Here is a 26,698-nt window from a genome sequence, read left to right as displayed (position 1 = left end):
TCTTTTGTACGATGAAACATTTAAGTCCTTTAAGTGGCTCTTTGAGACCTTTCTAGAAGCAAATAATGGAAAGCAACCTAGAACAATCTACACAGATCAAGACTTTGCAATGGGAAAAGCAGTTTAGGAAGTGTTCTCAGAAGTATGGCATGGATTGTGCACCTTTCACATATTACAGAATGCTACCAAACATTTACCTAACCATCAAAAGAACGAAGACTCAAATATTCTCTCTGATTTTAGTGCTTGTATGTATGAGTATGAGGACAAGTCAACTTTTGAAGAAGAATTTGAAACCATGAGGAGCAAGGTGCAAAAGTAAACTTGGTTAGGTAGCATATACAAGTTTAAAGAAAAATGGGTTGAATGTTATATGACAAGTGTTTTTACATTGGGAATAAGAAGTACACAATTAAGTGAGAGTATGAACAATGACCTAAAAAATTATTTGAAATCGTATCATTCGGTTTCTCAAGCATTTTCAAAGAGCAGTGAAGGGAAAAGAAATAAGGAACTGGATTCAGAATTCGATTCAAGGAAAAAAAACAACCTAGAATCAAAATGAGGACACCTATGCTAGTGCAAGTGTGGAGAACCATCCAAACAGTATTCTAATTAATCTTTAAGTTGATCATTTTCTTAATTACGACTTCAACGATTAGTCAAAATACCGCTCCAGTAGTCCCGGCACGTGTTTATGTTCAAGATCGGAGCACATGCCTTTTCAACATGAAACATCATAACAAAGCTTAAGAAAGAATGGGTAATTAATATTATATTATAAATTCTTAAGCATGCACCAAGTTAATACAGTTTACAACAAAAGAGAGTTAGAAGGAGACTAAAACTTGCTCAACTCCTAACCAACAAAAGAAACTACGCAGAGGAAACAAAAGTTAAAGATAACAAAAGATGGGTGAAGCCATATACCCTTAGATTTCACCTCTAACGCGCGACCTCCAAGAGTAGGATGCACTACTCATTCCTACCACTCGCATTGGCGGGTGTGAAGTAGCCAAAAACCAACTTCTCCTCACCTGCAAAACCTATAGAGTGGCTGAGTATGAAGGTACTCGCAAGACTTAATCTATAATAGGTACTTATAAATGGCCCGACTCCAAGGATGGTGCATTGGGATGTTAGCAAGAATATGACCACATGGTTAAGTAAATTTATATGCGAAAGCAAATTTGGCATAAACATGTGTGAGCATCTATACTTGACTAAAGGTAATAAACTAGCCCATAAACATTAATTGAACATAATGTAAAAGGAACCACAGTAGTAACATCTATAACGAACCATCTCAACATCTCAACCATAGCAAACCACATTCATAATTTTACGACTGCTGCAAATGGATAAAAGTATACTCATGATCAAGAGCGCGGCATTTTGAAATATTTTTACATCCTGTAGGGGTACTCCTTTACCTACACGATTTGAGGACTATACGGTTTGCATGACCACACAGGTCCATACAAGGGATACTCATATCAACTTTTTTCAATAAGCCCCGATCGTTCGATCATGCGCTGATAGGTGTGGGGGTTATTCAGAACTACTTCTGGAGCAAATTGGATACCCCAACCAACCTCATATCTGACACCATTGACCCGCACGCCAAAAAACCACAGTTACAAAGGTAATCAGCTTATCGTTCTCATATACGACATGTAGTAAGCACGGAAAGTGCTAAAGCCAACTGTAACAACAATCGATGTTTAAACGACGCAAACGGCCTACGGTGTCCGAGTTCCTCTCCCGACCTACCCAGGGGACTCCACATCCGGATAAGACAGACACCACCCACATCTCACCTCATCAACTTCACTCATCCAACCATCACCATCAACCCATCATTATGATCATTGTGCGAATAATTAAAGCATATGCTCACGAACGATGAAATATTTCACCACTCGACTTCTACCGAGGACCTAAGTACTTGCTAAGCATCACAAATAACATATTAAGTTAGACAACATCATATTAAATCTATGCTAAAAAGATACAAATCAACAATTATTCAAGATAGGAGGATTAATGTATCAACATAGGTTATACTCCTCAGACACCCGACATCGACTCGAACTCATGCATAACATACATAAAGCGTAACTTATCACATATGACGCATATGATCCAAAATATTGAAAGAAATATGCTTAGATGCTTGTCTTGCTGCTCAAGTGTTTGCCTTATGCTACTCGCGCAGCACTCACAAAACTCGGGTAGATTGGCGTCGCCTTCAAGCACGATCGCGACACGCTCTGGTTCTTCGTTCACTAAAGAAGAACATGTGCATTGATGAGCATGAATGAAGTACATAATGTATGCTAAAATATGCATAACAATAAGCTAAATATGTAAGACATACGGAGGAATAACGAAACTTACGATCTAAACAACACGGGAAAAGTAACAGTAGGTCGGAGACTCTGGGTTGAACTCGAAGTATCCGGGTTTTGGAACCTCCGGATGAGGGATCTCGGTTAGCCATCTTTGAAATAACCCGAAACCTTTGGGTGAGTCCAGATACTTCGAATTGGGCCGGACACTCCAAGTGAGGCTCCGAGTGGAGCTCTTGACTATTTACCCAGACCCTCCGGGTCGATTCCGAATACTCTGGATTGGGCTGGACACTCTGGGCTGATCCAGACTATCTGCGTTATGGTTGAGTTGAGTTCTAAAGTGTTTTCCCTGGTCGATTCAACTCGCATGGTAAATCTATTCCACCAAAATATAAATATACACTATACAAAGGGTTCTAGACTCAAATTACACCCTAAATCACTATAATTCCTGAGGATAATTCAATGGAGTTTCTTCAGGTTTACCCGGAGTATCTGGGTTAATCTGGATTATCCGGGTTGCCCAGAGAGGCTGCTTCAAGGGGGAAATCTTGGCCGATTTGATTTGCGAGCTTCTCCAAACCAAAGGGAAACATGTTTGAGAGAGTTTATAGAGTCTAGAACTCATTCACTAACCTAGCAACATGATTTCTAATGCAAAACTCACCCAAATCCTCATTTTAGCTTCAAAGCTCAAGAACTTTGCAACTGAAGCTTCAAACTCGAGATTCACCAAAACAAAACATGCATCTATGACATGAGAGTCTATGAGACTCACCCAAGATGCTTTGCTGAGCTTAGGAACAGTCGGTTGAAGGAGGAAAAGCTCGGAAAGAGGAACAACGCTGGTGCTCCTTGTGCTTCAACCAAGAACACCAAAAGACATCAAAACCGGCTCGAATCATTCGGAAAAACAAAAATAAATTAGATGGATGGATAGCTCATGAGCTCATGATCGCGTGAGTATCACATGCATACCTCGATTCCTTCTTTTGAGGTGGGATTAGGGGAGAGGGAGCTTGAGAGGGATGGAGAGCTCTTATGGCCGGTGGGGAGCACGGGAGTGTGTGTGTGTGTGTGTGTGTGTGTGTGTGTGTGTGTGGAGAGAGAGAGAGAGAGAGAGAGAGAGAGAGAGAGAGAGAGAGAGAGAGAGAGCACCGATAGAGTGAGGGAGTGGTTGGGCTGATGCCCATAGAGAGGGAGAGATGGGTGGTGGGGCTACATGTAGGGCCCACATGTTAGAGAAAAGGATCCATTTTAACTGCGAATTCCATTATTTTCTCTCCTAAAATTCTTTCTCTCTCTCGATTGACTTTAAACGAATTGCACTAGTGTTCTAAAATAAATTTTCTCAAAACTAATCATGATGCTAATGATGCATAATTAGACTTAATCATACGATTATAAATTTGGGACATGACATCAAGCAAGCAAGTTGTACACACCTATTATATTTTAAGCTTTCCAAATTCATTATGAAAGATCCATGTTAGCGTACACAAGAATATTCGACAAAAGCAATGAATATGCTATCACAATTGGAAGTTTGGATGGAGATGGATATTTAATCTTAGAGGAGGAGTGCAATGTTATTGGTAATCTTTTGGAGCAAACAATTGTATGAAGTTGTTGGCAATTCAATAGGATTAGAATATTATGTGGTCATGCTCTGAAAATCCTTGACGTGATGAACATTAAGTCACTGCCAACAAATTATGTATTGAAGCGGTGGACACGAGAAGCACGGCGTCGAACGATACAAGACCGCCATGGAAGGAACATAAATTGAAAACCCAAAGTTGGATGCTATGCTTCGCTACAAATTTCTCTCATATAAATTTCTTAGTTTGGCACATGAAGCAGCTAGCTCCCTTGAATGCTGCTTATTAGTGGACAACACACTCAACCTCCTTGCTAAGCAAGTTGAAGACCAAATGAATGCATGTAGATGTAATCATGCAGATCTATGTAGAGTTCAAGTTCACCCACAAAATAATTTGCTAAGTGATACACATCTAAAGAAAAAGGAGGTTCCCACAAGAAATTCAAAGTGAAAAAGAAGCTGGCATGATAAGACATGCAAGGCGACAAAAAAAGGTCCAAGTAAAATAATTTTAGATGGAAAAAATCAATGGTGTGTTGTTAAAGAGCAATCACAATTTCATTACTAATAATTTAAGGCTGACTAGAGATTTCTCTAAATCTTTTGATTTCCTTCTTTTGTTAGCCACAAGACAATGCAAATGATGGTCTATAAGCACAAGTGGCAAAGGATAATGCTTGTAGAGACAAAGAGAAAAAGTTTGTAGCATATGGGGCCATCAATAGCTTTACTCAATTATTGACGGTACAATTGTTAATATTCTAAGTGCATAGATTTTATTACGACAATTTTACTAAGAGGTCTAACTTGTGCTTTTAACTTTACAGGGACCAATTACTGACGAGCTTTATACTGAAGATTTGTTTTAGCAATGGAGTGTGCATTTTGGAGCGCTACTGTTATTTTAGACAATGCTATGCTCTGATCATTGTATATGAACTATGGTACTTTTGTTGCTGTAATTTGGAGTATTTGAGGATCATTATGCAGGTTTACATGAAATGTGGCATTTCTATCTTTCTTCATAATTTGTTTGAGACAGAAGGCTTTGAGCCTACTGACTACAGAGCACCAATCCATTGAGACATGATAATTGAGATGGCTCGAGAATGTCATGTATTTGATTGAAATTGAACTTGACTAAGAGAAGCTGAATGATTGGCCTAAAGAAAAGTAACTTCTCCTTTTGCCTGACTTGAGCCAGGATCACAAAAAGCATAAAAGTGTCAAGCAAATTTCATATTGTTACTCCACTGCAACATTCCAAACATTTGGTAAACAGAGCATAATTCCTCAAGCATTCATGATATAGACTCTAATCCATCCCAATTTCTTCAAAAATGTAATTCATTTATACTTCTGACAGAATGTTCATGCAATTACAATGTTAGAATAAGATAGGGACACCAATGGACGGAGCCCCAACAATGTATACACACACATAAAAGCTAAGGAAGAAGGCCAAGAACGTCGGCTGGCTCGCTGATTTGGTTTCCTCACGTGGATGGTAGCAACTTGTTGATGATGTCATCATTGAGGGAGGCGATTTGCACGTCCAGCGCCTTGATGACCTCCTCTTTTTGATCTGCACGTCCAACGCCTTGACGGCCTCCTCTTTCTGGGCCTCAAGGTTGGCAAGCGCCTTGACGACCTCGGCCTTGACGTGGTGGCAGCCCTCGTCCAGCTTGGCCTCTAGGTTTGCGGTGGTCTCCTTCTTCATCTATTATGGTCGTGCTAGACGAGGAGGAGGAGGAGGCCACGAGCTTTAGGAGCGACGTCGCAAGCAAGAGGTGGTGGCTGTAGCCATCATAGTCGTCGCCATGGGTGTGTGGCAGGAGGCGGAGGGGGAGCAGCAATGGCGAGTCAGTGGTGGTGTGGTGGGGAGTCCAATGCATCGGCTATCTATCCAAAGAATCGGCTAAATAGGAGCCCTTAAATGGGATGAACGGTAGATGGAAATGCTAAAATCAAGGTTTGACTTTACTAAGTTACAGGATCCCAGTTCCAGTCCCACCCTACTAGAGAAGCCGCAAGGGGCAAGCCCCTCATCGAGCACGAATCTCGACGCAATAATCCCAGCCGCAGAGTACCGAGTGTTTGCGTACCCAACCAGGCTTCGCTCGCTCGCACGTCTCTGCCTCGACCTCCTAGAAGCAAGTTCTATAGGACCCTGTCCTATGAAAAATTCTCTTTATTGTGATGATATGTGTTCACTCACTCTCTCTACTCTTCAACTTAATCATTAAAACACATAATAAATAATACTAATAAAGTCACACGAGAATCTTTCTAAATAAAAACATATAAATTTTACTTCTTAGACCGACTCCAACGGAGTCTGTATCGGTGCGGCATTTTCCTGTTGCGGGCGATTTGCGGCTCGGGGCGCCCGCAAACGACTCCAACGGAGTCCGTATCGGGTGCGACAGGGATGCGGGGTGGGGAAGACGTTCGGCAAACGGAAATGTCTCTGTAGGAAGCATTTGGGCGAGCGGATAGGAGAGGGGACGCCTGCTCCCGCGAAGCTGCGGAAGGGGACCTGGCGAGGCGGCGTGGCGGTGAGGACGGCGGGGTGGGACTCCGGCGGAAGCGCGAAAGGTCGGGGTCCTCGGCGGCGGTCCCTGCGGAGGAGGAGAGGTCGGAAGCAGATCCGGCGGAGGCATTTGGATCTTCCCCTCCGTCCGTGGGCTCGGCGACGGCACCAAGGACGACGTCAGCAACAACGTAAGTTCTCCGGCCTCTAGATCCAGTACTTGCGGTGGTCGCCGGGGGGGGAACCGTGGTGGTGTTCTCGGCGCTAGGGATTGGGTTGGCAACCGACCTGTAGAACCAAATTGTTGGAGTACATTTGGTATGAAGTAGCACACCAGGAAGCTCGGTTCTAGCTGGGGTTCGTCGTCATAGATGGACAGATTGTAGCAGGGACAGAGGTTCCTTGTGGCCAGAGGTGGCCATGGTCCCCCTAGGCTAGGAACTTCTCATTAGAACATAGTAATCTTCATCAGCTACATAGTAACAGAAGCACCAAATCTTGTGTAAATTTGGATGCATCCATTAACTTATGCATCCATTAGCCCCCCCTGCTATCTTGTTGAAGCTCCGCCACTACATTGTAGGCTTCAATCCTGTGCTTGTGGGAGTAGAGCTTTGGTGTCCAGATCCGTGTGTGCCTCGGTTGGACAAATTATGTACCGGTGTGTCCACATGAATCAAAGTATAGTTGAGAGTATGGAATGTAGATTTTAAGTAGGCATGAATCAGAAAACTTTTGTTCTCCTGTGCTTGTCTTAAGTATACTTCACAGTTTGCAGTTTCTTTGTTGGTCATCTTTTATTTCGTTGCGAAATGATGCATATGCAGCACACTACGGTTGCAAACATGTACTTGTATGCCTTGGGACAGCATGGCTTTGTTTCTGTTATGTTTCCTTGGCAAGTTCATTATATGCAGAAGCATTGTTTGTGTATAATTTATATAGTTGCCTTGTGTCATGTTCCATATATTCAGTAATGTGAATGAAATGTTGTTCACTGCGGTAGTTGCCCCTACATACAACTCGTCACAGTGTTCACATCATGTAAATGTAAATGGTCTACTTGTGCAACATCATGTATATGTTCTTCTTGTGTAGTGGTCAGTGACACATGCTCATTGGTCTCACAGTCAGTCCATAAATATGTTAGACATGCATGCTTTTGCTATGCAGATGTATGAGAACCACCAGATGATTTGAAGGTACCCTTGCTGCAAAGGCATATGTTTATCACAGTCAGCATCTCATTTTTCTGCATTTTACATATATTGTCAGTATATGTGCCATCTTCTTCTCGCAGTGCACCATTGCATCTTACTAAATGTATGCAAAGTTACATGAAAGTGAAATGTACAGAATGTATGCATGATTGGTAGGTAAAAATTATAGATTCTCAGTTTAGCCATCGCTCTCATTGGTTGTAGATGGACGCCGCTTCGCTTGCCGCTCTTGTCTCAAAAATGCAGGACCAAGTCGAACAAATGGCGGCGGAATTGAAGAATGTCGTGAAAGACAACTTGAGTACGGAGGGCACCCCCGCCAATGTCGACCTGAACCGAGCTCTCCTTCAGGTCGAGAACATTGCAGGGGAATTGGAGATGCTCGTCTTCCAAGTGGAAGATGCGTTGCAGACCGGTGCCGATCGCAAGCAAGTGTCCGACACTAGCACTTTGATCGAGGAAGGGTCCGGTTCACAGGATGTCGACTGCAACGACATTGTTCCTGTGGATTGGAGCGCCGATGAGCTGTTGTGTGGAGATTCAATGGACTCTATGTCTGTAGAATCCGATAGGTCGTGGCATCTGCAGTAAAGTGCTTTATGTACATTGTCGTCTTTAGTGGTAATAAACATAGTGTTGTGTACTGGATTGTCGAGTTCATGGTTTGTACTGATATAATCTAACCATATGTTGCTTACCTTTATAGTGCCTACTGTCTTTGTCGAATAAAGTGCCTGGTTCATGTATTTCATCGCCTTTCTGACACATTTCAGGAGCAGTATGGAGTACGCCCCATTTCTTCGGGGGTGATGAAGATGACATTCCGTGGGATGATGTTGTGCCGCCCACCCAGGATGACTTCTTCGGGACACAGCCTCCTTCGGCACAAGATCAGGCTCCGGAAGGACAGAATGAGTTGCCAGCGGCAGGTGATCGTGGAAGCAGTTACACGATCCAGGAGGACCTTCATCTTGTGAAGTCGTGGCTTAACGTGAGTATGGATCCAGTGGTGGGGACCAACCAGAGTATGGGTCCAGTGGTGGGGACCAACCAGAGTATGGGGGCTTTCTGGCAGAGGATCGAGTCATTTTACCACGAGCACAAGGACTTCCCTAGCACTCGGAACAAGAAGTCTCTTCAGGGTAGGTGGACCTTCGTCAACGGCATGGTGCAGCGATTCTGCGGCCACTATGCTAAGGCCCTGCGTAGTAGGAGGAGTGGGATGACAGAGGCAGACACGGTAAGCATCATTATTTGCAAATGTGTAGTTTCAATTCATGCAATGCGTTCCATTAAATCTGATTTCGTCCCATTTCAGATTGCTGCTGCATGTAAGATGTTCCAGGCAGCTGAGAAAAGGGAGTTCACATTGATGCCCTGCTGGGTCGAGTTACGCCACCATCCTAAATGGCAAACAGAGTCGTCTCGCAAGAAGCAGAAGACCGGGGCAGAGGGAACCCCGGTATCTACACAGGAGGGAGAGTCCTCCCCCGGCTGCAACGAAGGTGAAGGGGCGACCGCCGCGCATACCAGCGGGAGCAACCGGCAGATTCGGCCAGCAGGCCGCAACAAGGCAAAGGACCTCGCTCGCGGTTCGTCTTCATCTACATCGGTCACAAAACCAGTGCTTGAGATGTTTGACAGGCAAATTGCGGTGAAGGAGAAACTTGAGAAGGAACGCGCTGATCGCTTTGCAGAGATGTTGAGAATTGAGCAGCAGAGGTTGCGCCTTGAGGAGGAGCGTGTGCAGCTGGAAAAGGTCAAGGAGGAGAGGCAAAAGATCAGGGAGGAGAGGGAGATCATGAGCATGGACATTTCGCAGATGGACGAGGACCAGCAGGCATATTACAGGAGCCTCCGCCGAAGCATAATTGTAGCTCGCCGAGCTGAATCTGCCCCCTGAGTCCTGTTGCCCATTTTTGCAAACTATGTATCCTTTATGTACTTTATGCTTGCGGTATTTGTTGAGGACAGAATTTTCCTTCTACGGCTTACTGTGTGTTCAATTCCATAGGACCTTCAACAATTTCTATTATGTGCATGTGCTGTGTGCAAGTACTTGGAAGTATGCATGTGCACTTGTTGATATACCAGTATGCAGGTTTAATTTTGTACCTTGAAGTAGCTGCTACCATTTTTCTGGACCAAGTACCTGCAGTCATCTTGCTGCTACCATTTTCCTGCTAGACATGTACTCATTTTCCTGCTGCACCTGTTTGCATTTTCCTGCTGCACCTGCTATACTTGTCGACCCACTTCGAACTATGAATCGGCTGCTACACCTGTATGCGTGTGAACTCCTGGACCGAGTAGCAGCCGTGGTGCTTGAACTGCAAGTGCGCAGCGATGTCTGTTTCAGGAACAAACTAAAACCATTTGGTGTTCACTTAGCACATGAGAAACCTCAAATATTTCATGATATTTAGTGTGGCTGAAAGTACACTAGGATAGAATGAAACCATGGAAGCCACATCAGAATCAACAATACCTAGACATATATTTTTACACGATGAAATGCGACACATAACTACGTCGAACCATAGTACATTTATTTAAGCACATGAGGTCTACTGTCCTCCTTGCATCTGCTACAGGTGCTCCACAATGTCGTCACGGAGTTGATGATGCGTTGGTCGGCTTCTAATTTGCCCGTACCTTTCCATAAATGCTTCAAGCGGGGGGGGGGGGGGGGGAGGGGTTGGTTCGTGAGACAGCACCGCGTCCTCGCCCGAACCCTCGTAGACGTATTCGAGAGCCCCGGCCGTTCTCTCATCCTCGATTATCATGTTGTGCATGATGATACACGCTGTCATTACGTCGCTGAGGGTTTCTTGATCCCACAACCTCGCCGCTCCACGGACTATGGGAAACCTGGACTGCAACACTCCAAATGCCCGCTCAACATCCTTTCGTGCAGCCGCCTGCTGCACCACGAAGTGTTGATGCTTCCGGCCTACTAGAGCTGGTATGGGTTTCACAAATGTCGCCCACTCTGGATAGATCCCGTCTGCAAGATAGTACCCCATCGTGTAATGGTGGCCATTAATAGAGTACTGTACCTTGGGTGCTACTCCCCTAGCAAGATTGTCAAGGAGATGAGACCGGTGCAGCACATTGATGTCGTTCAATGAACCTGGCATCCCGAAGAAGGCATGCCAAATCCATAGGTCCTGCGACGCCACAGCCTCTAGAATGATAGTCGGTGCATTGACATGGCCCCTGAACGAACCGGACCACGCCGTGGGACAGTTCTTCCACCTCCAGTGCATGCAATCGATGCTTCCAAGCATCCCGGGGAACCCTCGATGCTGGTTCATATCCAGCAATCGAGCAGTGTCCTCCTCGTTCGGCGCCCGGAGGTACTCGTCACCGAACACCTCGACAATGGCCCGCACGAAATGCCGCATGCTCTCGATGATGGTGCTCTCCCCTAGCCGGAGGCACTCGTCGAGAGAATCTGCAGGAGCATCGTAAGCTAACATACGAAAAGTGACAGTTACTTTTTGCAGGGGTGACAGCCCAAGCTCTCCGGCAGCGTTCCTCCTTTGCTTGAACCACGGGTCATGGTCCTCCACCTCCCTCACAATCTTGCAGTATAGATCGCGTTTCATCCTGAACCTGCACGGCAATGGATCAGTAGTACTTCATAAATCGTCCGTACGTACACCAACGTATAGTGTTACCTGCGCCGAAAAATGTAGTCGGGGTACACTGCGGACTCAGCAAAGTAGTCGTTGTACAATCGATTGTGTCCCTCCAGCCGATTCCTAGGTATGCGCCGGTGCCCGGGGACGGAGCCGCCCCACGGCCCTCTGGCCGAAGCTTCGATGTCGGCATGCCATGCGGCAAGCGTCGCTAGGACCAACTCATCTTCCTCATCGGACGAATCGGTGGAGAAGCATAACTCTCTCATGTACTATTTTCATGCAGCACGAGGCTCCATTTCGTGGCTTGCAAATGAGAGGCCCTCGTGCACCCATATATAGTGCCTGGCCGAACCTTCCAAGAGAAGACACTTGTGCTCCTTCCCTGACACGCCACTTCGTCGGAGGCTTCGGTCGCAAGCTTGCTTCATCCTTGCTTTACACGATTCCTTCTACTGCAAGACACCACAATTTATGTTACAAGAAACCAGTGCAATGGGATGCTACGTCGCCTGTTATGTCGGTCCGATGTTCAATATTGCAAAATAGGAAAAAGAAGATAGAGGATAAAATAAAGAAGATTCTATTGGAGATGAAGGAAATGAGGGATGCTGCAATAGTGATAAGTAATACTGTAATAGTATTTTAAAGAATAAAATTTTAAAAATTCTGTTGAAGATGATCTTATCCCTAGCTCCGCCACCGCCACCGACCCGGGACACCGCGCGCCCACCCGTCCCATCCCGCGCCTCCGCCCTGCTCTCCCTGTTTGCGCGGGAAAACCATTAGAAAAAGCGAACGAAACCGCGGCCCGGTCCAACCCCGCCGCCTCCTTCTCCCTCAAGCCTCTCTCTCTCTCTCTCTCTCTCTCTCTCTCTCCAATCCCCCAAACCCCTGCGTTGTTCACGCCTCGCTCCACGATGCCCCACCTCCGCTCCCGCGCCAAGGCCAGGAGCGCCTCCCAGCAATCGCCGCCTCCGGCGGCCGGTGTCCCGCAGGGGACTCCCGCGCCATCCCCGTCCACATCCCTCGGCCTCGGCCTCGGCCTCGGCCCCGCCTCCCCCGACGATGTCTGGGGATCCCTCAAGTCCCCCGGAGCTGCGGCGCCCCGCCGCAGCCTGCGCCTCGCGGGCGCCGCCAGCCCGACCATGCCCACGGCGGGGCCTTCGGCGCGAGAAGGCGGTTCCTCTGGTCCCGGGCCCGGGTCGGGTGGGAGCGGGGAGGGGGTTGGGAGGGCTCGGGTTCGAGCCTCCGCCTCCCCTGGCGCCTCGCCGTGGGCCGGGAACTCGGGGAGCGATGGCGGCGGGTCGGGGGGTAGGGTTTTGGCGGGCGATGCGGGGACGTCCATGAGCCTGCGGTCGGGGTCTCAGATCGCGAAGAGGCGGATGGAGACGGGCGCTCAGGTGGGTGGAGAGGCGGGGCTTGGATCAGGCGAAGGGGTTGGGGGTGGAGGCCAGGTGCATGATGAAATGCTGCAGCGGGACACGGGAGCGGCGGCAAAGCGGTGCCATATCATATTGGTTGGGGGATTTGAGACGGAGTATGTGGCTGATTCGGAGAGCGATGATGACGAGGATTGCGTGATGCTGGGGGAGCTGGGCATGAAGATGCCAGCCGCGCAGTTGCCCACTGGTCCAAGTATGGTTGCACCGAGTGTGGTTTCGATGAACATGGATAGTGCTGACGAGGCAACTGGGGATGATCCTGCCAAGACAGGCAAGGAGGAAATTGGAGATGTTAGTAGCGGGGAACAGGATCTCTTGCACGGGGAGTCTATGTACACACATAATTTGGTTGGGAGGGCAGTTGGCGGCGTGTTTCAACAATTACCATATACTGTAGGAAGCCCTGAAACAGATATTTATGCAGATATGTATTTCAAGGAAGAGTTGAGAAGATACAAGCCTAGAGAGGTCAAAGGAAGAGGGAAGCTAGTTTTGGGGAATAACGATTCTGGTGCTGATGCTAGTGTGGGTATTCGAGATGGTACCAGGACGCACAAATATAGTCCTGATAGTAAAGGAAAGGAAAAGATGGTTGTAGAAGATAGTTTATCATCTTTGAGCGCAAGTGAGGATGGTATGAATTTGGATCCATTAGATTCTAAAGAGACTCAGAGCAACTCAAGATCAGTTTCTGCTTCTATGGAGCCACTTCGGAGGCAAGCAGCAAGAGAGAGGGCTATTAGGTTGGCCCCTAACTTTGCATTCTTCAACGCAGATAAAGAGGAACATAGTGAAGATGATGATACAGAAGATTTAGAGCCTGTTGCTGACCCTCAGGACTGGCCAGGTCCATTTTCAACGGCGGCGAGGATATATGAAGATAGAGATGCTAAATTGAGAGCTCGAGAGTCGAATTCTTCTAAGCTGTACAAGTCTGCTGATAAGGTCATTGTTTGGTCGCCTTTGAAGGATAGGGAAAACCCAGTACGAGCTGCTCCATCACTTACAAGCTTATGCTTAAACACTCTTGCGGATAATGCTGAAAGTATTGAATCACTTGGAGGTATTCCAGAGGAGCTAAAGCATAAACTCTTGAAGATGCTGTGTCATTCTAGGAAGATGAATACCCATCTTCTCAATGAACTATTGTGTGACAGTCCTACAGAACTGCAGCTTAGTGAGTGCTCATGGTTAAGTGAGGATGATTTTGAGAAAACTTTTGGGAAATGCAGGACAGAAAACTTGCAGGTACTATTTTTTTTACACTTTATGCAGTTTCTGTGTTATGAGCACGGGATTTGCGCATTTTGCTAAGTCCTTATTGTTTTTGGTTAAGTAATTTTTTGAGGACTCATTCAGTGGTTGTCTTAATGAAGATTCTGCAGCTTGACATATCTGGGCGATGCATGCCTGACTACATATTGCCTACTACCTTAGCAAAGGTTCCTAACTGCATGCCTCTGTTGAGAAAAATATCTCTGAAGGGAAATTATCGTCTTTCTGATAAGGGTTTAGACACGATCATCTCCGCGGCACCTTCTCTAAGTGTTCTAAATTTGTGCGAGTGTTCTCTTCTTACTTCATCTGGAATCGAGATTCTTGCTAACAAGTTACATTCAGTACTTAGGGAACTGTATATTGATGACTGCATAAATGTGGAGGCTATGATGATCCTCCCTGTTCTACAGAAGATTAAACATCTAGAGGTTTTATCAATGTCTGGAATACAATCTGTCTGTGACAAGTTTGTGAACGAGCTCATTCCTGTACATGGTTCAAATATTAGGGAGCTAGCATTTGCCGGTTGCTCGTAAGTCTTCACAGTTTCCTACATGCAGGCAATATGTTCTTTATTGTAGGAGCTGTACCATAGTTATCTTAGTATGTTCTTATTCGCATCTAACACCTGTATGGTTTTATACTGTTCCTGTATGAGCCTAGGACTTGTTTATTTAACTGACGTGGCACCAACACTTTGTCAATACAACTACAAGTCCAGAGCAGAAGCCACTGGTACTAATTTAACTAGAGGGCCTACATTAAGGAAGAATTCTTAATAAGCCTACTTTGACCTCAATGAGCAATAAATGTCAGCCGCTGCTTCGTGTTGTTTGTACATCAGTCTTCTATTTGTGAAGCACTAGATAAGTGCTTACTTGTGTGTTTGTGCTCATGCCTGCATGTGTGCTGGGGGTACGCCATTTTAGATATGAATTTGTGCCATTTTATGTCTAGAGTGTTGAGACCGCAGATGCAGCTATTATATAGTATTTCCATGCTCCTAATGTCATTGGTATTTGGCTTTAAAAAAATTTCTTATCCTTTTTACTAGCGCCCCTTAAACCTTCTGTGATTCTAATTGGAATTACTGGGAGTTGTGTTCTTTTATCTCCACATTTAACTGGAAATTGTTAAGAAATTACTTTTCCCTATCTGCTAACCAACTCCATTCTTCACAATTGCCTGCTACCATAATTTTTCTCAGTGACCAAGTATGATTGTATAACTAATCATGTCTCTTAAGTCAAATATGGCATGCTTATGCAGATATAGAGAAGCGACATGGAGCTGGATTTCTGACTTCCTATTCTTGTGTTGTCTAAATGTAGGAAACTTACCTCATCTTCCATCAAGACTATTGGGGAAAACTGTCCACAGTTATCTTCTTTAGACCTTCGCAACTTGAATAGGTTGCGTGACTCAGCAATGAGACATCTTCGCAATGGTTGTGGGCAAATAAAGACATTAAAACTTCAAAGAAACACATTCAGGTACTCATTGCTGTTTCAACTTTGAAATGCCTCATTATAAAGCAGGATTATGTGCATTATGTCAATTTTCCTGTGTATCACTGTATTTTAAAGGCTTCCAAATGATGGCGGAGATGATTATTAAGTATGCATTGATTACCTTTTATCTAGGTATTGTTAAGTTACTACTTTTTTAAAATTAATTGAACACCCAGAGCTGATAAATTACAAAGAAAAAGGGAAAGCAAAATACCACTGTAATTTGTAGGTGCTCTGACTGGTTTCCAGTCTCCTGAAGGGGTCCTGGAAGTTGAAACGAGCAAGGTTTAACAATTTGAATATTGTGGAACTATGTTTTTCATCTTAGTAGAATGATTATTTGTTAATTCATTTTATGGTACTCTTTTTGTGTATTGATCTACCTTTGTTCTGTAATGAGATCATGGAAATGCTTCCTGATGTTATAATTTACTTGATCCATATTACAGTGATGAATCTGTGTCTCAATATTTGGAAGAATCCGGAGGATGCCTAACTGAGTTAATGCTAAACAATGTTGAGAAGGTACTTCCTCCATTCTTCCTTTCTTGGATGTGTGATTATCGCTGATACAGAACCTTATTCTTGGGTTCAAACTTTATTTTTGTTTGGGATGGACACACTTTAGTCTTTTCCCCCTTTTTTGAGCAAGAGACCATACGGAAGGTCTATCATATAGTGGGAAAAGGCTATTTATGGATTGATTGTGAGGCGTTTCATTGCTTGTAATTTAGGTTGCACTCATAATGATATGTGTAACTGACATGACATGAACATGAGATGCAAATTAATATATGTCGACCTGTCACTGATGGAAAAGGTAAATAAACAGAGCATTTGGAAAATGCCAGTGAGCAAGCCTTTGGGAAGGCTTCACACACAACAAATATTTGTTGGTTAGTCGAGAGAATTGTACTGTAGGGGGGTGTGTGTGAGAGAACTGGTAACAGTGATCACACTTTTTTAATGGGGAGAGGGAAATTGCACTGACGCACCCAGATAGTCTATATTTATTGAAGAGTAATTGGGGATATTGGAACATTTTTGGTTGTCTGGTGTAACCCTATAACTTTGTTAGACACGACCAGTTGGGGCAATGGAGAGTATGAAGAGACTGTAAATCTACTTACCTGGGAAATGTTATTCTACTTGCCCCACTTAAGTTATGACATGCTGTCAACTTGCCGAATTGCCTTACGGAATTATTGCTGGTGTTGTTTCCTGCTGTTTCCTTGACCATTTTTGTCGATGCTTTTCAGCTGTTTCACATATGACCAATTTGCTGCACATAATTGGCTCTCATTTTCTGTATTTCGTTTAGGCTGGAGACCTTACTGCTCTTGCAATTGCTCGCACGTGTTCTGCTTGCTTAGAGGATCTGGATCTTTCCTTCTGCCGTGAACTGACCAATGAAGCTTTAGGGCTGATTGTTGACAGCTGCTCATCATTGAGGATTCTCAAGCTATTTGGGTGTACCCAGGTGCGATGACCTTCCTAGTAAATAACAAGTACTACTATCTTGATATAAATACACTTTCTTGGTACATGTTCTCTTTCTGGCAGCAGCCATATGGCTATATTGAGAAGGAACACAATTAACATTCAACTTGTACAATTCATAGTTGATTGGTAGTGTCACGAGTCACGTCAGCGTCATTTGTTTCAGACTATGAAAACTGTTTATTATGAATCATTTCATTGCAGATCACAGATTTTTTCCTCAAGGGTCACTCAAACCCATCGGTCAAAATTGTCGGGATAGAAGGGAGCATACTGGAGCAAATGGATAACCGCTAGCTTGTGCGAAGAATGATGCTAGAATCCCATAACTGTTCAGTTGCCTAGCTTAGGAGTCTAGACATGGAGGTTCTGAAGGTGGCTGCAGCTTCCAGTAGGGAATTATTTGTCAACCCACCCTGCTGAAATTAGTTAGATGCTCGTATGGAAACTTTTTTTTTATGCTTATTGTTTTCTTCTTCAATTAAGTTTTCATGTCAGATATGGTTACAAACGGTACAGTGGAAAATCCGCTGACGCTTTATGCAAACTATTGAAGGAAAGTTTACGTGTCAGATATGGTTACGAACGGTACTCTGATCAGTTTTGTTTCAGATATGATGGTGACCAGTGCGTTAGCAAACCGAGTCACTGATACTAATCCTGGCATGTTTTTCCCCAGCAGCAACATGTAAAGCCGGAAATGTAATGTAACTGCAAGAAGCCTTTTTCCCACCCAGATGCAGTGATGCAGGACGCTAGAAAGAGTTGCATTTTTTTTTTGCTGAATAAGGAGCCTCATTCCGCAGAATGAATACCTGACTGAGCTATTGTTTTTTTGTGTAAACTTAGGGTCCGTTTGCTAGGATGCGGATTCTTCTAGATTTCGGATTCTTCTTGAAAATGTTTCTCGGGTGAATCATAATCATTTTTGAAAATCTTTTGGCTAGCTGATTGGATTCGATTTTTTAAAAGAGAGGATGATAATATAATTGATCACTTTGCCCTTGTACTGATATGCTGTTTTTTGTTTTGTTTGCAATAACAACATTATAAATGAGTGGTAACCAAATACATGGTTCCAAGATAGGTTTTACCGATGTACTACCCAAAATATACCACAAATGTCGTGTGTATGTTGATATTTGCACAATAAAATCTGAAATCGCTGTTCGTGTTCATGTCAACATAGCACACTGCACACACATTGCCAAAGGAAGTAAAATTGGGCTGACAATATACGAGTACCAGACAGTGCGCATACATTAGGCAAAAAAAGGGCATGTTGCCTCCCAAGTCGACTACTAATGGTACAAGAAATCATCTCATCATCCATGTCTCGGAGTAGCAAACGAACAAACGGTGGAGCAGAAGAGCTGCAGCCTCCTTGATGCTTGATGGGGGCGGGCAGGACGACTGGAATCGGCTGCGGGATGGGGAACTTTGGCCAATGGCACAGATGGGTAGATAGAAGAGAAACGTAGGGGGAGGTAGGGAATGAATCGAGTGTTTCTCCTGCCAAATGGCTTTTCAACCGATTCTAGCGCCCAATGCAAAATCGGGAAACATTTCTCCGGATTCTCATCTGGAACATTCAGCAGCGGAGGCGTCTGGCAGGGATTCTGCCATTTCTGGAGAGAAACGGGAGCAAGAAACGCTGCCAAAACGGCCCCTTAGCCTCCTGGACGTCCACCTGCCTGGTATCGTTCCCCCATGCTTCGATCTTTAAATTATTGTGCCCCTGCTTTTTATATTTATTTCCTGTTTTTTGTCTTCTTAAGAGTATTAAAATAAATTTAGGTTTCTACAAAACTTAATGTTGCTTGAAATGCACTATATTTCCTCAACATTTCCAACCATCGGGGACTTTTTTCTTTGTAACCATCTAGTCTTTTGGTCCTAATTAATACAGTATATTCTTGAACATTCCCTTCTAAAATATGTTGTCTCCACTTCCCACCTCTTACATCTCCTCACCCTTTACCGCCTTTTTGGCTCAGCATCTACCTCCTGCCACTGCGATTGCCACCTGATGCAGCTCCTCCCTCCATCATTATACCTTTCTTCCCTATCTTCGGAGGTTAACGATCGTTAGGTCCCCTATCATCGGCACCCTTCTTTTTAAAGCTGCCTACTATCATCCCGACAACTGATTGTTGTCCACTACACTCATGCAATATTGTGGGTAGTAGCATCATTGCTATTTTTTTATTGCCATTCTGTCACTTATGTCATATATTCTAGTATACCTGCCAACCATACAATGTGATATATTAAATCAAAAAAGGTAAGAGAGCAAGCAAGAATATATTCTACAATTGATTTTTTTTTCTTGAATACTCTATAATTGAATCTCGCTTAAGACGCTCAACGGAGGAGACACGAAGTCACAACTGCTCTCACGAAGACTACTGCACATCACTATGGAAGTCGCAACTGAACCGCACGCGGCTACGCAAATCCAAAAGAGATCACAACACTCCTTCCACAAACGACGCGGCGTGACGCGTCACTACTGACACTGCTGATCAACGCCCAACCGTCCACGTTGAATGGAAGAGGAACGCTCTCGTGCTCATGGTTTAAAAAAGAATCAAGTCAGGCTCACCGGCCGGTGGCCGCTTCGCGTGACACGCCGGCCGCCGCGCGCGCGGGGTCTGCCCCCGGCGTCACCGTGCCCGCAAGGACGACGCCCAGGCGCCCTCGATCGGTCGCGTCCAGGGAAGGCTTTGTCGTTGTCTGCATGGTCGCAGGCGAGCCGACGGGGCAGTTTCTTCTTCTGCATGCCTGTTTTGTCATTTCCTTTTCCGTCTCGCCCTTGCGAAACGAGATGTGTAGTGTCGCCTTTGACTTGCCGAGCGTGAGGTGACTATCGACGTCGATGATGTATTGCAGAAACGGGTAGGACTTGGTTCGGGACTTTTTTCAAGGGTAGTATGTTCTTGTGTTTTTCTTTAATAATGATAATAAATAATAAAATATAAATATTACAGCTTCTGTATGTGAAGATACGCACAACTGTTTTACAAAACATGTCACTATGTTCTTGTTAGGATTTGTAGGTTCTTTTTATTCCTCCCTAGGCGATTGTGTGTGGCAGTGTTTGTATTGCTAACAAATTAAGCGCGGTTAAACCACTGGTTCTAATTTTCGCTCCCATCTATGCCACCTTCCTTAATTCCATCAACTAAAAGCACCGTTAGACCGGTGGACCTTGTCATTTGTTTCAAATAGCAGAGAAATTTGATTGAGGTAGGAGGAAGAAGAGAGGAGTTTTTTTTATTGATTTGCTCTATCTCACTCCTCTCTCCTGGTGCTCATCTCATCTGTCTCTCCTCCCGATTTGATTGGTTTGCGATTTGGTTTGATCGTTTTCAACGGTTGTAGCATGTAGGAAGTAGAAGACTGCTCGAGATGGGGGTAACATGAAGAAAGATGGGTAAGTATAGAGTGATATTTTTGCATGTTAACATCTCATACATATAAGTGATGAGGAAGGGAATGAAAAATTAGAACCAGTGGCATAGAAGGAAAGGAAATGAGCGAAAATTAGAACAAGTGGCATAGAAGTAAATACATTCCGATGGCACAAAAGAAATGACAATTTTTTTCAGTAACAAATAAGGAATTCTCTCTGCCGTCTCTTTCACTACTGCTACCACACCTCGTACAACCTGATTGGTCATGTTGATAGCTAGCCACCTCAGCCTTAGATCTGTGGCATCGTCTGACGCTACCTGCGGCCGACAGTTTCCTTGTCACCACATCTCCCTGCTACTATCAACTTTACAACTTAATTGATTGCGCCAATTGCCACCTGGCTCTAGCCTTGTCCAATGTCCATACATCCGTAGTGTTGTCTCCACTACCGCCACCTGCGATCGACAATTCTCTTGCTACCTCATCTTCATACTAGCTACCTTTGGCCAACTTAATTGGTTATGCTCATCGTCATCCGCCTCCGGTGTTCCACATCAGATGTAGACCAATATGTAAGGTATTGTCTCTTCTACTGCCGACTGTATCTGGTTGGAGTAGAACCCTTGTCACCCTTCTCTCTACTACTACCACTACCACCCTGTACAACATAATTGGCTGTGCTCATTGCTAGCTACCTATGGCATTGTCCACCGTCTATAGACAAAATCCATAGAGCCACTACCCACCGCAGGTCACCCCTAGTCTATAGTTAATTAGAGGGTTTGATAGGTGAATCCAAAACTTAACACTCCATGGCTGCCAAAGTGCCGACGAGCGTCGTGTAATACCCCGATCCATTAATGTTCTAGTTTCGACCTGTGTAGCCTAACTGTTCTGGTTTGGTGAGATTAATCCCGCCTCACACATGAGCTAGGCTAAAAATGAATTTTAGACGTGGGATGTTACACCAGTAATGCTTTGTCTACTTGAGGTACTTACAGAATGCTACTAAAAGTTGACATGTCAATAAAAAAATACTCCGTGCTCCATGAATCAAGGAAACCCAATGTGTGCTGCTGAATTAACATGTGACTGTCACGTAAGTCGTAAAGTTCACAGTTTTGTACGAAGATGTAGTACTGCTCGGTGTTATAGGCCGCGCCCTCCGTCACTAGCAACTGCCATCTTTGACGCTGTCACTGCGCCGCTCTCTCGGTCACACCAGTTATTACTATGGCTATGTTTGCGACACCGGGAGGAGAGGTTCGATGGCTGGTTCAATACAATGGGGCTGCGCATGAATTGGGACCTGCCAAAACGGGTAGGTGACAGACGTTGCCGGTCAAACTGAGACAGGTGCACTAGAATTCAAGTGAATACTTCCTTTCGCGACATATAAACTCTGACTCTCTGAGTAAGCAATTGGACGAACTTTTGCCGATCGGTGCAATATAAAAAACAAGTCAGAACATGACAATTAAGACAATGCGCAAGTCACTAGAGATAGAGTGATGTGTGCAATCATAACGTAGATCATGACATGAGAAAGAGAGAGAGGAAAGTAAAATGTTTATTTACCAGAGAAAGAAAAATGGACGTCGTTTTTAGCTCACAGTAAGTACACTGAATGCACCACAGGATGCCAATTTTAACCATGCAAATCATGCATCATGCTCAGAAGCAAACGTAACGGATGAAGCAACACCTGAAGAGGGTTTTTAAGCTCTGAGCAAGAAGTTGCATCGTGATTAACTCCGGGTAATTCGGGCTATAGTGCACACATCCCGGGACATGTATGTGTCGCCTCGATCCGCAGTCGCCTGTCAAACGCGACGACGTCATTCCTCGATCGCCTCGACGACGCAGGCCCTCTTCGGCCTATAAATACACGGCTCAGCCTCACTCCCTTCTCATCAGTCCATTGCCATCACTCATCAGGACATCAGTGAGTGGTGCCTCAATGGAGCAGGAGATGTTCGCCTTCTTCGCCAACGGCATCCGGGCCTTGATCGTCGACGACGACGCGAGGTTCCTCAAATCGGCTTCCATGCTGCTGCCTCTCCTGAACTTCAAAGGTACATTCTGCTCTTGTGAGCTTTCGAGTCGCATGTCTTTTAGCAATAGATTTGCATGTGTTGCGTAGATCTAAAGTTTGTTATATATGTTCTTTATCTATAAAAAACCCCTTCTTGTATCGATTATCTGTGTGAACTTGCCTTCGATATATGTTTTCCTCAAAGATGCACGAAAGGTACATGTGTTTTTTTGGAAGTGTTTGTTTGGAAAGTTTTTAGGCATGCATGATATTTGCAGCTGTTGTGCTGTGTGATCAGATCTGTATGTATATGTAGTGAGTCATGCTTTTCATCAAATCTCCTTCGTTATTGTTCTTGTATTCTGTTTGAGCTTGCTATCTCAATGCTTCCATCTAAGATCTAAAGAACATAACTAAAGATCTGATGTTTTCTTTTAACATTCATGGGTGAAAAGTTTCAGCAGTGTTCAACAGAACTAACTACTAGCGCATCTGGGTGGTTCTCTATAACGTTTGATTGCAAAGTGTTTATATTATGTTCTTATCTTGTTGATTGCTCACATTTTATTCTACAATATATGTGAAGTTAGATCATGTTTTAGACCAAGATTCTTACCCCTTCTTTCTTGGGGAAACCAATGATTTCCTTGTTTTTCCAAGGGGTCGAAGTTTTCTTCTTATACCTTGATCTAGGTGAGATTCAAATCAAATAGCGCACGCTCGCTCTCTTCGCGCCATTTTTTAAATATCTTGCTGTTGTTTTTTAAGAAAATACTTTTTTTTTATCATATTATTTACTACACTTTTATTCAATTTTTTGAATTATACGTGCCTGACAAGCTACTCTCTCTGTTTAGAAATAGTAACCGTATTTCTTTTAAGCTCGTTCTTTGAAATTGAATTTTGATTACAGTTTTCTCACAAAATATATCATTTATAGCTATAAAACCTATATAGTGTAAAATCATTTTGAATTATTAATCTAATTGTATAGTTTTTATACACTAGACATTCTTAAAATTTGATTAAATATTAATCAGAGTATATAAAATTTGATTTTTTTTTTTAAAATGTGCCTACTATTTCTAAACTGAGGAGTATTTTTTCCTCCAACCTTTTCTATATCTAACACAGTTGCCACCTAACTTTATGAGTATTCTCACGTAGCACCCTCTCACACGTCACTTCTCTCTCTCTGTGTCTGCAGTTGCTACATGCGGCAGCCCAAGCTCTGCCCTCAAGTTCCTCACCGGCGACAAAATCAAAGACGTCGACGTCGTCCTCGTGGACGCAAAGAAGGTGGCTACATGCGGCTTCGACTTCCGGGCCATTGTCGAGCCCGATCTGCGCGTCCCAGTCATCTACTGTAAGCACGCTGCCGATCAAACACGTACTCTCTCTATACACACACACACACGTTGCATCAGATCATGCAGCTAGCGATTGGTCGTTGCTTTAATTGGGTGCATGCAGTCCTCTCGCCGAATCACGAGGCCGCCGGCGACGAGGCGGACGAGCTGCTCCGGACGCTGCGGGCTGCGACCTACATCCTCAAGAAGCCGCTCGACGCCGACGACGTGTGCGGCCTGTGGAGGGTCGTGGCGTGGCGCAAGTGCTACCTGCACTTCAAGGCGAGCATGGGCGGCGGCAGCAGCAGCGCGGTCAACGGAGGGCAGGGCGGCGGCGGCGGCGGCCTGCTGCCACTCTTGGCCAGCTATCATGCTGATGAAGGGGAGGAGGAGCGCGTGCACTTTAAGACGGTACGGGGCGTGAAAGACCGGAAGAGGAAGGGCAGGAGCAACCGCGTCAGCTCATCCGGCAGCAGCATCGCAGGTTCTCCAAAAGCGAAATTTTCACAATGCCTTTAACAACATCATCTATTTTAGAATTTAGACTGAATGTAGTAGAACACCGAAAAATGAAACGTTGTTTTCGACTGTTAACTTGCCATGCATGTTTACTTCGTTTCTCTCCATTTGCGAAGCAGGAGGCCACCCTACCAAGATACAGGAGCAGATGGACGTGACAGGGATGGAGACGGACCTGCAGGCTAGCCACCAACAGGTGCTGATTTCTTCCAAACTCGTTTGCCTGTACTACGTACTTGCTTTTTTTTTTACAGTACCACATATTTGGAATAATGTTGGGACAGTTACTGCTAAAATTTGGAAATAGTAATAGTAACTTCATCATTTTGGTCTCCACATATTCTGCATGCGTTACTAGCTACTTACTGCTAGCAAACATATATGCTTTGTCTAGTTCTCTGACCAAAGTCTATCTCCTGCATACTTATTGAAGGGCAGCACTACTGCCGTTTCTTATAAAAACACACATTTTGCAATAAAAATCAATGGTCAAATATCTGTATTTGAGACTTTATCAGTGTCCAAAACACCATCTTTTTGTGGCCGGATGGTCGCGACACAATAACATTGCCTTTCCAAAATTTTATCTAATTAAAACTCATTCGATCCTAAACTTCATAGGTAAACTATATAAGTACCATGCAATGCATATATAGCTGCTGCTTATTGTACCCCATCATGTTTCAGAAAATTTCTTATTTAGCACATCATTGGTAATTTCAACATCACATATTACATGACACAAATGTACCATTCACTACTTCTTTGATCATATAGCATGTCTCGAAAAGAATAACACGCCTTAATTTTTGTAGCCAGCTGCGCGGAAGAAAAACCGCTCGAAGAAAGCCAAGGAGAACGGTGGCAATGGGAGCATGTCCCTGCAGCAACCTCAAGCCATGGATGGTCAGCCCCAGCCGCAGGGGTCTCTGTTCGTGCAGTCCGTCCTCCAGACGCTCGACGTGCCGCCCTACAACCCCAAGATCTTCGCCGACGGCGGCGGATTGACCAGCAACACTGCCGTCTCAGCACCAGCACCGCCTCCGGTGTACCCAGCGCCGGCACCGCATCAGGTGTACCAGCAGCAGCAAACAGCCGACAAGGTCTTCGGCAATATCGCACCGCCGGCGGAAGCAACAACCATGGCCACCGCCGTTACAGGCGAGCAGCAGTTGTCTGGCGGCAACCAGCAGCAGCAGCAGGTCGTTGACAGTCCACCGCTGATGTTCGGGCCATTCCCGTACCAGGGTCCGCCGCCGCCCGTCGTGCAGCAGGGCATGTTCACGCCGTGGCCGCGAGGCAGCGGGATGCCGCGGAGCGAGATCTGGAACTTCAAGAATCCGCTTCAGCATCCACCCGCTGGTGATCTTGTCACGGGCATGGCTAGTGGTGCGACCATTGCAGCAGCAGCTGCTGCTGCAGACGCTGGAGAGTTCGACAACGCTGCCAGTTCACTCATCCAGTCTCTGAACCTTGGTGCAGCACAAGACGATGGCGGCGAGCTCGCAGCAACGATGGCCATGTACACGGCGGTCCCAGACGTTGGTTTTGCAGGAAACGAGGAGGCTGCAGCAATGGCAGAACTGTACAACAAAAACAACTACAACAACTACAGCTACAACAACAACAGCGCTGGGTCACTCGTGGCGCCTCAGGTTATTGGCATGGATGATCCAACAATGGCAGGAGCATTCGGCGGTTACTCCTCCGCATCGTTCGTGGCGCCTCAGGGTCTCGGCGCGGCGCCAAACGGGAACCAGCTTGCAGTGGGAGATGACCTTGCGGCCATGTTTACTTTCGATCAGAATGAGGAGGGCATCATGTTCCCTCTGGACGCTCTTCTTAGCCTGGACGTCCCCATGTACGACGCCGGTCTTGACAGCCAGCTGCAGGGTGGCGCAACTGCCGCCGCCGTCGCCCCCGCCGATGCTGCAGGGACCTCGCTTAACGGCGGGGTGCAAGGTGATATGGGCAACTGGGACATGGGGGCTGCTGATGGCCTTGGGGTCATGGATGACAACTTCCTGAACATCTCTGGGGATTTCCTGTTCCCGCATGACATGAACAACGGCCGCGAGTAGTTCGTGGTGTGCAACAGTAAGTACTAGTAGTGACCTAGAGAGGAAGATAGCTCATGAGCTTCCTCTCTGAAATAAACCAGCTTCCAATAATGATGTAATATGGCTACCCTGTCTCTGAACTAATCTGTGTTCTGCTGGATGAAGTTTTATGTTCTATCGACTTGTGTTTATTTATGTCTCTTTACTTTGTTATTTGTTAATTTTGTTAT

The 26,698-nt window shown here is 45.2% G+C and overlaps 3 protein-coding genes across 4 annotated transcripts; 2 read left to right on the top strand and 1 right to left on the bottom strand.

The window, feature by feature from the left end:
* Positions 1 to 9,986: 9,986 nt before the first annotated feature.
* LOC133895147 (uncharacterized) lies at positions 9,987 to 11,321 on the bottom strand. Its single transcript, XM_062335327.1, has 2 exons — positions 10,527 to 11,321; positions 9,987 to 10,076 (listed from the first exon to the last, which is right to left on the bottom strand). The coding sequence occupies exons 1-2, from the start codon at positions 11,319 to 11,321 to the stop codon at positions 9,987 to 9,989; spliced, it is 885 nt and encodes a 294-aa protein (XP_062191311.1).
* Positions 11,322 to 12,093: 772 nt separating this feature from the next.
* Positions 12,094 to 17,922, top strand: LOC133895984 (uncharacterized). 2 transcript variants are annotated; one of them, XM_062336507.1, is made up of 6 exons: positions 12,094 to 14,047; positions 14,185 to 14,609; positions 15,409 to 15,570; positions 16,038 to 16,113; positions 16,910 to 17,068; positions 17,293 to 17,922. In XM_062336507.1, the coding sequence occupies exons 1-6, from the start codon at positions 12,275 to 12,277 to the stop codon at positions 17,383 to 17,385; spliced, it is 2,688 nt and encodes an 895-aa protein (XP_062192491.1). In that variant the 5' UTR covers positions 12,094 to 12,274; the 3' UTR covers positions 17,386 to 17,922. The 2 variants fall into 2 exon arrangements, with proteins under 2 accessions (XP_062192491.1, XP_062192490.1); XM_062336506.1 differs by having other exon boundaries at positions 12,095 to 14,047; positions 14,176 to 14,609; positions 17,293 to 17,921.
* Positions 17,923 to 22,465: 4,543 nt separating this feature from the next.
* On the top strand, positions 22,466 to 26,489 carry LOC133895146 (two-component response regulator ORR33-like). The gene is made up of 5 exons (XM_062335326.1): positions 22,466 to 22,580; positions 23,748 to 23,906; positions 24,014 to 24,373; positions 24,528 to 24,604; positions 25,224 to 26,489. Exons 1-5 carry the CDS (start codon positions 22,466 to 22,468, stop codon positions 26,487 to 26,489), a joined length of 1,977 nt encoding a protein of 658 aa, XP_062191310.1.
* Positions 26,490 to 26,698: the final 209 nt, after the last annotated feature.

The sequence above is a fragment of the Phragmites australis genome, chromosome 16 (genome assembly GCF_958298935.1).
Source record: "Phragmites australis chromosome 16, lpPhrAust1.1, whole genome shotgun sequence".
In the NCBI taxonomy this organism is placed as follows: domain Eukaryota; kingdom Viridiplantae; phylum Streptophyta; class Magnoliopsida; order Poales; family Poaceae; genus Phragmites; species Phragmites australis.
The sequence above is the reverse complement of the archived record's forward strand: the minus strand, read 5'-3'. Positions and strand labels throughout refer to the sequence as shown.

What these genes read in the sequence shown, in the direction of transcription:
- LOC133895146 (XM_062335326.1), top strand. Translation starts at nt 22,466, where the DNA reads ATGGAGCAGGAGATGTTCGCCTTCTTCGCCAACGGCATCCGGGCCTTG. An exon ending in GCGCGTCCCAGTCATCTACT is followed by an intron (nt 23,907 to 24,013) that starts GTAAGCACGCTG and finishes GGGTGCATGCAG; the next exon opens with TCCTCTCGCCGAATCACGAG. An exon ending in ATCCGGCAGCAGCATCGCAG is followed by an intron (nt 24,374 to 24,527) that starts GTTCTCCAAAAG and finishes TTTGCGAAGCAG; the next exon opens with GAGGCCACCCTACCAAGATA.
- LOC133895984 (XM_062336506.1), top strand. Translation starts at nt 12,275, where the DNA reads ATGCCCCACCTCCGCTCCCGCGCCAAGGCCAGGAGCGCCTCCCAGCAA. An exon ending in CTTCAAAGAAACACATTCAG is followed by an intron (nt 15,571 to 16,037) that starts GTACTCATTGCT and finishes TCCATATTACAG; the next exon opens with TGATGAATCTGTGTCTCAAT. An exon ending in AGCTATTTGGGTGTACCCAG is followed by an intron (nt 17,069 to 17,292) that starts GTGCGATGACCT and finishes ATTTCATTGCAG; the next exon opens with ATCACAGATTTTTTCCTCAA.
- LOC133895147 (XM_062335327.1), bottom strand. Translation starts at nt 11,321, where the DNA reads ATGAAACGCGATCTATACTGCAAGATTGTGAGGGAGGTGGAGGACCAT. An exon ending in ATCAAGAAACCCTCAGCGAC is followed by an intron (nt 10,077 to 10,526) that starts GTAATGACAGCG and finishes AAATGGTTTTAG; the next exon opens with TTTGTTCCTGAAACAGACAT.